At 40.4% G+C, this 12,511-nt stretch overlaps 1 protein-coding gene across 4 annotated transcripts in view; it reads left to right on the forward strand.

Moving 5' to 3' along the window:
- The window catches only part of ipo13b (importin 13b), a 39,122-nt gene that overhangs the window by 18,203 nt on the left and 8,408 nt on the right, over positions 1–12,511 (forward strand). For all 4 annotated transcript variants that reach the window (XR_004580118.2, XM_026946901.3, XM_053242145.1 and 1 more), the window contains exons 4-13: positions 2,257–2,397; positions 3,278–3,419; positions 6,352–6,518; positions 6,823–6,943; positions 7,048–7,195; positions 7,358–7,539; positions 7,706–7,732; positions 7,862–7,996; positions 11,207–11,356; positions 12,401–12,481. Coding sequence is in view for 3 of the 4 variants with exons in the window: in XM_026946901.3 (XP_026802702.1) it covers positions 2,257–2,397; positions 3,278–3,419; positions 6,352–6,518; positions 6,823–6,943; positions 7,048–7,195; positions 7,358–7,539; positions 7,706–7,732; positions 7,862–7,996; positions 11,207–11,356; positions 12,401–12,481 (1,294 nt within the window). In the remaining variant the exon portion in view is untranslated. The remainder of the gene's footprint in view (positions 1–2,256; positions 2,398–3,277; positions 3,420–6,351; positions 6,519–6,822; positions 6,944–7,047; positions 7,196–7,357; positions 7,540–7,705; positions 7,733–7,861; positions 7,997–11,206; positions 11,357–12,400; positions 12,482–12,511) is intronic.

The following is a 12,511-nucleotide window of genomic DNA, read 5'->3' on the forward strand; positions in this document are numbered from 1 at the left end:
GGGAGAGAGAGGGATGGAGTGAGACAGAGAGACAAACAGCAGGTTCATGTGAGTGTGTGTGAGGTCAAGGTATGAAACTCCAATTCCCTCAGATGGCAGGAAGCAAAGAGAGTGTAGACAGTAGGATGGAGAGAAAGCAGAAGACGGATGGACGTGTGTGGATAAACAGTGGTTGAAAGACAATGATGGAAGACGATAGACAGACAAAGATGATTCACTGATTTGAACAGGCTGTATTTGAGGTCGCAGTGTTCTACAGTGCTTCAGATTAATGTGAACCAGAGAAACTCAAACTCTCTGCCAGCTCTCTTCAGTTAGGATTAGACGTTGTCTTGTATGGACGACAGCCAATTTCCTGTCCCCTAAGGCCTTACAGGACGCTGTGTAGTTCTGCTGTATAGTTGTATGTGTCTAGAATGACAACAAATCACTCTAGTCTCTTAGCTGATGCATTCTTGTGTGAGGCAGTTAACCCAAGCTAAAGAGTTTAAATATTAACGGATTGGAAGCTTTTAACCCAGTATTTCTAAACTGATGAATATCTAAAATAAAATAAAAAGAAGCCTCATGTATTTGATGTAGAGCTGGATCATCTGATATCTCTCAAAATATGAAATGATTTATTGTTTTAATCAACTTAAACAAATCTTTGGATCAGCTGTAAACATAAATGTAGATTAAATGTTTGAGAAATTCATATTTACAGTGTTTTTTAATTTTTTTTATTTTTTTAGCCTGCGTCTTGAACTAATCGCTTTTTTTTTTGTACTATGGAAATTGCAGTATGTTGTGTTTCCTTAATGTGTTTTTGGAGACCTAGCCACCAATTCCATCATGTCTCATTCCCAGAAAAGAGGATGTCATGAGAGGAAACAAGACAGCACAAATGGATGCAGATATTTTTTTCCCAAAAGAAAAGAATGACCATTTAATTTAACTTGCTCTCAGTCTCTCTCATGACCTTCCTCTCCCTTCATCACAGTTTAAACGGATTCAGACAAAGGATATTAAATGCATCAAGGCATGAGCCGCCTTCCCTTATGCTCTGCTTGGCTTTATCTATAATTTAGTCTCATCACATAGTAGGGTGTAATTAGCTGTGATGGTTTGATTCAGTGCCACACAGCAATCCCAGGGAAGTAGTGTCCTTAGGCGAGACACCATGCTATGTTGTATCTCCACGTGTTATTGATTGTCGCTGACCTTGAGCATGTCAATTCTGGGAGAGTATAACAATGCTAGGCCAATTCCATTGAGTGCTGTGCAGCGCAGTGCACTCTGTGCATTTCATTGAGTTGACATCAAGTACGTAGATAAAAGATGAATATCATGAGTGTTGGTCCAGAGTGCTCGTCCTGACATCTCCTGCCAAAATAAGTCTGTGTCACTCTAGCATAATTTCATGGAGACCTGCTAGTACAAATATAGCTTAGGATAAAGTCTCCTAGAATAAAGAAACCCATATATGTTGTGTGAATCATAGTCTTTTGTAACAGTCTGGAAAGAGTGATACTACATAGCCTTGGGGCACTCAAAGAGCAGCCATACTGTTGCTTTTAAAAAGTCTAAAATTTCCTTTTACAAAGGTTTATACTTTTTACAAAGTATTGATTAAGGTGCTTTCACATGCAGTCCATTTGAAACAAACCCTGGAGCCTTTTCCTCCTTGGTGTGATTTATTTAGGGAGGTGGGAACACAGTAAACACGCCAGGGTGTGGACCAAAACACCTGCTCCAAACGGGACAGTTGAAGATTAGAAAAAGTCCAGGCAACCTTTTCTAATCTTCAACTGTTAACAGGCATGGAGCTCGATGAGGTCTTCCACTGTTGTAACACATCCGCCTCGAGGTTCGACGCGTTGTGTGATCGGAGATGCTTTTCTGCTCACCATGGTTGTAAAGAGTGGTTATTTGAGTTAACATAGGACCAATGTCCTAACATGTAGAGAAAGGTTCACATGGCTTCCTTCTTTTCTCTGCCTCATGGGTGAGTTTTTCTTTATAATCTATGGCAAAGTAAGCCATACATGTTACAGATGTTGTACACCAAGCAACACAAGCGCCATTTAGCCAAAAGGTTAAACGCTCATTTTGACACATTTGAATTAGGTGACACAAAGTAGAACACTGTGTCTTAAGTTATTGCTACTTGTTCACTGTATTCGTCTTGTAGCTTCAGTTTCGTGGTTGTCGTAGTTAGGAAAATACCAAACAAAGCAAAAGGGTAGTCAATATTTTGTCCTTTCTGTGTTTCAGGTATCTGAACACGTTACTGAAGCTGGTTCCGCAAGTACTCCAGCTCCAGGAACAACTACGAGAAGCTGTACAGAACGGAGATATGGAGACGTCACATGGGATCTGTCGAATCGCAGTCTCGCTGGGAGAGAATCATTCCAGGTACACACAGAATATAAATCATCATGCTGTTTGTTCTTTCAGTCTGGTAGCAGTGACATTTCTACAGTATCTCTCCAAAGGTGTGTACTGTTTACTTCACATACAGAGAGGGAAAAGCAACATCGCCATGTACTTGGAAGCACACAGGAAGCGCAAACCAGCATTGTTATAACAGTTATTTTGAATTTATGGAAAGATTTTGAAATTGGTCCAGACAGGGTCAAGGTCACAGCAAGGTCAAATGTCTGACATAGTTATTCTTCAATAGCTTCCTCCCTGTGTGAAGTATCTTTTAAGGGTATTTCAGACATAAAAATTTATAACAGGAAAGACTAGAAGAATTAGACTTGTCTGCCCATAGACTAGACTAGTCTAGTTCTACTCATTTTGTTAATGTTTTCTATCTTTTAGAGGTCAAAAAATATATAGTATATAAGTATATAAGTCTCTTTTATTGTTCAGAATATTATTCCACCTTAAATTTGAGCATCAAGAAATATATAGAATAATTCTTAATTAATAACAATATTAAAAAATACACAGTGATGAGGTTTTTGCCATATCACCCAGCCCTAGTACATCTTGTCCTGCACATTTATGCTTTGTATATAAAATGTTTGTGCTGTTGAGGTTAATTATGCAGGACTCCTCAGTAGGACAGTGCTTTAGGACAGTGAGTTGTGACACTCATCTCTGCAAATGCACTGTACACTCTCAGAACGACACATTAGCCTTTTAAATGATTTTACATAATCATAACATGACAATAACATGAATCTGTGTTTGATTTTTAACATGTCTGATCTGATTTTTGCATTTCTGCAATACTGATTTGTGCTGTGCTTGTTTATGAACTCCACCCTTGTCTAAACTCATGCAGGGCTCTACTGGAGCAGGTGGAGCACTGGCAGAGCTTCCTGGCACTGGTCAATATGATTATGTTCTGCACTGGCATCCCTGGCCACTACCCTGTCAACGAGACCACAAGCTCTCTCACACTAACATTCTGGTACACTCTGCAGGTATGTACCACTTTAAAACTGAGTTTTGATATCAGACTCCTTGTGGATTTTTTTTTTTTTTTTTTTTTTTCTTTTCTTTTTCTGAAATTTTTCCACACTTCTGTGTGTGTGTGTGTGTGTGTACACACATGCATTTATTTGATGTACACTATATGGACAAAAGTATTTGTACACCTGACCATCACACCCATATGTTCTTGTTGAACATCCCATTCCAGATTTATTCCCCCTTTGCTGTTATAATAAGCTCCACTCTTCTGGGAAGGCTTTCCACTAGAGTTTGGAGCGTGGCTGTGGGGATTTGTGTTCATTCAGCTACAAGAGCATTAGTGAGATCAGGTACTGATTTTGGTGAGGAGGTCTGGGGTTCAGTCAGTGTTCCAGTTCATCCCAAAGGTGTTCAGTGGGGTTGAGGTCAGGGCTCTGTGCAGGACACTCGAGTTCCTCCACTCCAACCTTCACACACCATGTCTTCATGGAGCTCGCTTTGTGCACAGGGGCATTGTCATGCTGGAACAGGTTTGGACCTCTTAGTTCCAGTGAAGGGAAATTGTAAAGCTACAGCATTGAAAGACATTTTATACAATTGTGTGCTTCCACCTTTGTGGCAACAGTTTGGGGAAGAAGCACATATGGGGGTGTGATGGTCAGGTTTCCACAAACTTTTGGCCATATAGTGTGTGTGTATGCAACCTACATCGGAAATAATGAATCACTTAATTTTCTTCATAGTCGAGTTTTGTGTCAGAATTGATTAGCCATCTAACAATTTATTAGAGAGGTCAGCTAGTATTTATAGTAGTGTTAAGTACTCTCATCACTACTACCATTAAAGCATTGCCCTTGCAGTTCCTTTAGGACTGAATGTATAGTGAGTGTGTGTTAAAACAGAAGTTTTGGTGCATTAAAAGTTCAGGCATGACTTAAATTGTCTGTCTGTGTTTGTTATTACAGTGCTGTGTGCTATATTCACATATCTCTAAAAACACATCCCTAAGCCAGTTTAATTATACAGCACTTTTCTAAGACCCATTTAAGGCATTTTCTAAACTTTTTGTTAGAGGACATTCAATGTAGGAAAAGTCATCACAGTTTATTCTTTCACACACAACTTCAAACAACTGAAAAACAGCAACATAATGAAGGGTTTTGTCATGCCGTGCAAGGTAGGCTAACAAAGTTACTCTCAACATATTCCACATATAATGTGAAGCAACAGAGCATGAAGTCTAAGCAGTAGACGAAATAGAAAACATGATGTTTTCTGATCTACCCATGCAGCACAATGTCTCTTAGCCTCTCAAAATCACTCTCTCTGTCAGTGTATTTTCACTCTTGTACGTCTGCCTCTGATTACTGCCAAGGGATGGTCAGCAATCACCTTCATGCTAAGAAGTACTTTTACAGAAAAAAAATGTTATAATGGGAAGTAGTAATGATCTGTGTTTATTTTGGTACTCATGTTCTTAACATTTTTACAATCAAAACCAAGGAACAAGTTGAAAAAATTGTCAAATGCCACATTCGGTGTTGCGATTGGCTTTCACTGCAGTGTTTCACGATTAAAAATAGAAGAATTTAGGATGGCTTACAGTGTGACGTTGGAACCAGGATGTGTGAGAGTGTTACAATAGATAGCTAACCTTTGGCTCTACCTGGGTGGTGATGATGATGATGATGATGATGATGATGGCTCTTCCCATTTTCCTTCAGTCTCTGCTGCTTTCACTGTAATAATTCATCATGGCATGTTTGTGCCAAATGCGAGGTTAGCCTACTTCAAGGCTTTTTGAACATTCTGTACCAGCCTTATGTTTGCCAGTTTCCACCCCCGCAGGAAACCTCCACTGCGCTCAATAGGCTGCATTTGAATATTAGTGATTTGAGAACTAGGCCTCGCAGAAGCTAAAAAAAACAAACAAAAAAAGGGTAGTAAAATAGGTATTTTTTGACTATTTAATAATAATCACGAGAGAATCATGCTATTGGTGAGGCGGTGTGTCACTGCTTGCAGGTGTAGTTTGTAGAGTTGATGCGATTTCAAAAGAAACTATTCTGAATTAATTTATTTTCTGCGTGAATGAAGAGTGTTTTGTTTTTGTTTTTTTTGTGCTAAATGTACATACCTGTTCACTTGGTGGCTCCATGCGCTTAGCAAATTGTCTCACAAATTGAAATGAGCAGAACCTTCCAAGTCTCAAATGCACACATTTTGTGCCAGAAATAGTCATGGTTGAGCCAATAAATGACTTGATTGATTCAGTGAGCCGAAAATCATCGTTGTCAGCTATGTTCGATTAAAGGAAACTGAAAACCTACCAGTGGATGAGCCAATCGTAAGATCTATTGCAGTAGTTGATGATGATCTTGTAATATATTTCCTTGGGCATATTTGAATCAGTTATTCAGTTCACTGAAATGGACAGCTTGAAATAATTGGCTCAGTAAATTGGACCCAACTTCTCATTACCAGTGGTTTATTGCGCTGCGTCACCAAGAAATGCTGACTGTGGATTAGCTGGAAGTCTGAAGGCTATTTGAATCGGTGCGGCGAAACGAATCGACATGCATTGCACCAGATAGTGGCATAATGTTTTACGCCTTGCATGTCGTTTTGTGTGCATGGGAATTCAAATATGCACAAATCATTTGAATAATGATTCGATGTCTGAAATACCCATCCTTAATTATTAGCAGTATGCATGGAACAACAGATAACAGTTTCAGTGATTCTCTGGAGTAGTAGTAGACACTATGAGTGGACGTCTGTGGCAAATGACGTCTCTGTTAACAGTGTCCTTGAATGTCTATTTCTAGTATATTATCATCAAACCCTGATACATGAAACCGACTTGTTGCGAGAGCTGGAACCTGTTAAGTGTCTGCTGGAATCTGCTGTTTGAAGAACTTGTTTCCTCCATGTTTGTTGTAGGATGACATCATGTCATTTGAGGCAGAGAAGCAGGCGGTGTATCTGCAGGTTTACAGGCCTGTGTATTTCCAGCTGGTGGATGTGCTGCTCCACAAAGCCCAGTTCCCTAGTGATGAGGAGTACGCCTCCTGGTCATCTGACGAGAAGGAGCAGTTCAGGATCTACAGGTGTGTAACTTTGTGATGGTCCTGAAAAGTCTGAGTATTATGTAGCAGAGAGAGAGAGAGAGGCATTATAGAAATTTTTCCATGATTTGAATTGAATGTGTCCTCATAGGTCCATCATAAAAAAACAACAACATTTATTTCCTTCAGCAGCTTTTTGCTGTGTTTTGTTGAGTCAGCGCTAGAGCTAGTGACAGTAATGCTGTCTAGGCAAAGCAGACTTACATAAGTGAACGTATTACGAAGGGAAAGGTGAACAGGTAGAACAAATCTTTTGTTTGTTTATAACTTTCGCTCTTTGCTTTAGGGTGGACATATCTGACACCCTGATGTATGTCTATGAGATGCTGGGAGCAGAGTTGCTTAGTAACTTGTATGACAAGCTAGGCAGGCTGCTTACCACTGCAGATCAACCAACATCCTGGCAGGTCAGAAACCACACAAACATACAGACTCGTACGCATATACACACTCTCAAACAGTCTTTTTTGGCTTTTGTGTTTTTAGTCATCTGTTTGTTTATTCTCACCAGCATACAGAAGCTCTGCTGTACGGTTTCCAGTCCATAGCAGAAACGATAGATGTGAACTACTCCGATGTCATTCCCGGCCTTATCGGCCTCATTCCCCGAATCACCATCAACAACGTACAACTTGCAGACACTGTCATGTTCACTATAGGTTTGTATGTAGGTTTTAAGGATCAGTCTTGTGGGGTGTTTGTTCTTTATAAGTTGCGCTCACAATCATTCTGTCTTTCTCTCTCTCTTTGTGTGTGCGTTTGTGTGTGTGTCTCTCTGTGTCTCTGGGTGTGTCTGGGTGTATATCCCTGTCTGTTTGTAGGCGCGTTGGCAGAGTGGTTGGCGGATCACCCAGTGATGTTGAGCAGTGTGTTGCCGCTGGTGCTGCAGGCATTAGGGAATCCAGACCTTTCTATCTCTAGCGTTTCCACCCTGAAGAAGATCTGCAGAGAGTGCAGATACGACCTGCCACCCTATGCTACGAACATCGTTGCCGTGTCACAGGTAGACAAATTTGACTGAAAATATAATTTGGGGTTCTGAGACTCAAGAACTCACTTCCTGTATTTTTATACAGTTTCTCTTGTATTTCTAGTTAGGTTGTATTGTGGACCTAATAATGGTTCTTTCCTCTGCTTCATTCTTTGTCCCTTCTGTCTCTCTGATGCAGGAAGTTCTTATTAAACAGATCCACAAGGTCAGTGTCTTCATTATTTCTTTTGCAGATCTAAAGTATTGTGTTAACAAAGTGTGAAAGAAAGTATTAGTTTTAACTCTCTTGTTTTTTGGTCTCTCTCTCTCTTTCTCTCTCTCTCTCTCTCTCTAGACGAGTCAGTGTATGTGGCTGATGCAGGCTCTAGGTTTTCTGTTGTCCGCACTGCCAGTGGAGGACATTCTGCACAATCTGCACTCTCTCATCACACCCTACATCCAGCAGCTGGAGAAACTGGCTCAAGAGACAGTAAGAATCGATTGCACATCTCAAATATGTTACATTTACAGTAAGGCCTGATTATATATGATCCCAAAGAGACCAGATAACACAGCCCCAGACACAATGCATGATCATTCATACCAGAGGCTCTGTACTGTCAGGGGTTTAAATAAAGTCTGAAAGAACTGGGGGAAAAAAAAGTTTGAAAAAACAAGAAAAAAAAAAAAATCCATGTATCACCTTCATAATGAGTTATTTTGCAAACACAGTGCAGTTTATCTATATAAACACAGTTGAATAAACTGTTCAAGTTTCATGATGATAGCTTAATTCTATCCCTGTCCAGTGCCTGCTGAACTCTGATTGGCTGATGCTAGACATGTACTATAAGTTCATCGTTAGTAATTCATTTAAAGATTAGGACACGGATGCAGTCTATCAAAGTTCAGCTCCATCACACTTGACTTGGTGGCTGAGAAATTTAACCCTGCCCCAAATGGATGGATGATGGATGGCCACAGCCATAAATTTGCACGTGTCCTCAGATGTTCTTCAGATTGCCTTTTTTTTGGGCCACCAATCATGAACGCCACCGTATTGTTTACAGATGTCAACTTTTGCTTGGTATTTATTGAATTTCATGCATTATTGAGTATTTTCTGATGTTAAGCTAAAAATCCTAGAACTAGTTTTCAAAAGGAGGTTTTGCATGTCATGAATATTATCTGTGCGGACGGGCTCAAGCCAAGATTTGGTCTCTATGGCTCTGAATGCAAAATTCTGCACTATAGCACCACCATTAGCTTCATGCGTGTCTCCTTAATTTATGGATTATTGGGATGGATTCTGCACCTTCCTACCAAGTTTGGAGTTTCTACAATGTACGGTCTTTGCTTTGTAGTGCAGAATAATAAAAATCCTAACAATTCCCTAATGATTTTGAAAATGGTGGGTTGTGATTTCCAACATCAACAACAGCAACAACAAAAAAAATCATACACCACCTGGCTACCCCTGGGATCCCACTTTGCTCACCAAAGCTTTAAGACAATTTATTGTCCATTAAAGGAAAAGTCCACACATGTTTATATTGAAATATTTGTGATGCAAGTTTTGGTGCCAATTTCTTGGCTGGTACTGTACTGTTTTGTCATTATTTGATGTTAGCGGTATTGTGCTGTTCTGATGTCAAAGACATTAAAGTTATTAAAAAAAAATTAATGATCTCAGAGACAGGAATGCTGTTCGGCTAAACTAACATTTTCAAATGGGGTAACTCTAGAAGATCCTTATGGCTTTGTGTCCTGTCAGTGGCTAAATGATGTTAAGTTGGTAGCCTGTGAAGGCTGAACGTGTATACAATATCTCATAGAAACTCTGAGCATTTATACTAGAGACAACTTTGTTGTTTGTGGGCTCATTCAAGATGTAATATTTTCCGATTACACCATCGTGGCACTGAAGGCCGAGGTGCTGCTCAAGCAAAATTGTTTGTTAGCCGAAAAAAAAGTGAGCTAGCTAAACGTGTCCCTTACAGGCCTAGATATGTGACCTAGATAAGCGCAAGAGGAGCTACTTTTTGTATGTAGATTTTAGGCAAGCTCTATAACAGCTATTTGTTAAAGCAATATAATCTGTGCAATCTAACTAGCAAGATAAGCCTGTTAATGTCTTAGTTAGCGATCCAGCTTCACTGATATAGTAGTAGCTACTTAGCTGAGATGAAATGTGACATCAGTTGGGGGTTTTATTGGGGTTTGTTTGTTGCAGTCTTCTTTGCTACTGGAACAAGTGGCATGTTTTGTCTTGTCTTGGCCTTGCTCCATATGAACAGACCCTGTGCGAGTGTGTGTGTGCGCGTGTGTATGTGTGTGTTATGATTATGATCATGGAACATTTCTCAGTGGGGCCAGATTGCATATCACTGGGTCCAGAAGCAAAACGCCACAGGGTAAACTAAAACTAATGAAACAATGCCCCATAGATACAGACCCACTTCAGCTTGGGGCATGTGTTACAGATGGCGTATGAGCACGCACCCGCTAATGTCATGTAGCTTTATTACAATGTTGTGTGTTGCACTGGTCTTGTGTTATGCATTTTTTATAAGCCACATGCCTCAGATAAGTGGTCTGGATTAGAAAAGATGCAAGTGAGTGAAAGAGGGATGCTTCTACTGTATACTGTATATAGTGTAATGTTGCAGCACACAAAGGTCAACAAGTTCAGATGAAGCTGGAAGAACATGGAGTGCTCACACTGCCATGGACTCGCTAGATTCTAGACGACTAGACCAGGTTACATTAGACTCCCACGCTACTGTTTGCTAATATTAGCCATTAAGAGTAAGAAAAAGCAAAGCCATGAAAGCAGACGAAGTGGGAAAATCCAACTGCATCTCAGTATTCGTTTCCATTAGTTAAGAAAAACCCCCACACCGCAGGCAGATAACAAAGTGTGTTTAATGAATGTAGAAAAATTCCATCAGACGAAAGCACCTCTCACAGACAACACACGCAGACACACAGTCTGTTTGTTTTTAATACATGAGACATTTATCTCCCCGAGTATGCTGCTGTCATTGGATTTTATGATGAATATGCAGTTTTCCCCTCAAGCTGTGTATGTAGAAATCAGCAGTTCATAAAAGTGCATATACAGACATGTGTAACACGCGCACACACACAGAGCGATTGCACTGATGTCTGGCTTTTCAGAGGAAGGCATTACGTCAGACTCTGAGATTAGGCTTTCTTTCAGCTCTATCAGACAGTGACCCCTACTGATGAGAGGCGTAATCATTTACGGAAGAGATTTTTTTTTTAACAGCTTTATTCCTCTGGAACATGGTGGTATCTTGGGGGAAATACAAAAGGGTCTGCAACAGAATAAATATAGATATATCTGTTTACCTCTCCCTATGATGTCATGATGGCAGGGGCGAACTCTCTCTTTCCACTAATCACATGGCTGTTATCATGGCAGGAGCAGCAGTGATTAAAGGTTGATGGATGTTTAATGACTCCTTTAGTCTTTAAGTCCCCATCTGCTTATTATTTTTGAAGTGCCAGAACAAAAGGCTAAGTTCATTTGTTCTTTAATCTTTCCTCTTTCGAGTCAATCAACACATGCTACTGATAGCAGATATCTCAAAGATATGTAGTTCATTTGATTCACATTGTTCACTGTTAGTTTTAACAAATATACAGTACATTTTTTTCATCCATGTCTCTGCAGCCAAACCCATCTAATAAACTGGCTATCATCCACATCTTGGGCCTGCTGTCAAACCTCTTTACTACCCTGGACATCACCAAGCAGGAAGAGGAATCTGGAGAAGGTGCACCACCTGTCAAATCCAGCCCACCTCAAACCGGCCCCAACCCAGTGAGTACCGATGACCTTAGCCATCTTAAAATATGTGATATGGTTACCAGAGCTTCAATGGTGTATGAAACATGATATTTAGGAGTTGCTTTTTTGATAGTGTGGGTATTGTTTTAATTACTGTACTGTCTTTATTTTAACTAGACACCAAACAGACCTGCAGCCCGTAGTACACTACAGCACAACATTTTTACACTGAAGCTGTATTAAATTGCACCACTGCATGAACATAGACACTGTATGGCCAAACATTCTGTAAACCTGACCATCTCACCCATATGTGCTTCTTCCCCGAACTGTTGGCACAAAGTTATGTAGGAAGCACACAATTGTATAGAATGTCTCTGTATGCTGTAGCATTACAGTTTCCCTTCACTGGAACTGAGAGGCTCAAACCTGTTCCAGCATGACAATGCTCCTGTGCACAAAGCGAGCTCCATGAAGACATGGTGTGTGAAGGTTGGAGTGGAAGAACTCGAGTGTCCTGCACAGAGCCCTGACCTCAACCCCACTGAACACCTTTGGGATGAACTGGAACACCGACTGAACCCCAGACCTCCTCACCAACATCAGTGTCTGATCTCACTAATGCTCTTGTAGCTGAATGAACACAAATCCCCACAGAGACGCAAAATCTAGTGGAAAGCCTTCCCAGAAGAGTGGAGCTTATTATAACAGGAAAGAGGGCCTAATCTGGAATGGGATGTTCAGCAAACACATATGGGTGTGATGGTTGGGTGTCCACATACTTTTGGCCACATATAGATGTACTTTGATACATAATGCAAAATCCCCCAAATGTAAATGTAGACTACAACATACAGAAACTGAACATTTTATCAAAATAGTATGCAATAATTCTGTAAGAGGGACATGACATAAGCTGTTAGAATTCTGGTGGTTAATAGCTAATGCTAGGTATCCTTCAGAAACCATGCTGAACCCCCCACTGAATACATAATGAACAGCACTTTCTGAACAGGGTTTTGTTGCTAAGAGTGCTCTGTGTGTGTGTGTGTGTGTGTGTGTGTGTGTGTGTTTTAGGTAGTGGTGGTGTTGCAGCAGGTTTTTGCCCTCATTCACACTGTCCTCAGTAAATGGCTGAATGACTCTCAGGTTGTAGAGGTAAGATTTCAACTTCCTGTCAATCTTCAA

The sequence above is a fragment of the Pangasianodon hypophthalmus genome, chromosome 19 (genome assembly GCF_027358585.1).
Source record: "Pangasianodon hypophthalmus isolate fPanHyp1 chromosome 19, fPanHyp1.pri, whole genome shotgun sequence".
Classification (NCBI taxonomy): domain Eukaryota; kingdom Metazoa; phylum Chordata; class Actinopteri; order Siluriformes; family Pangasiidae; genus Pangasianodon; species Pangasianodon hypophthalmus.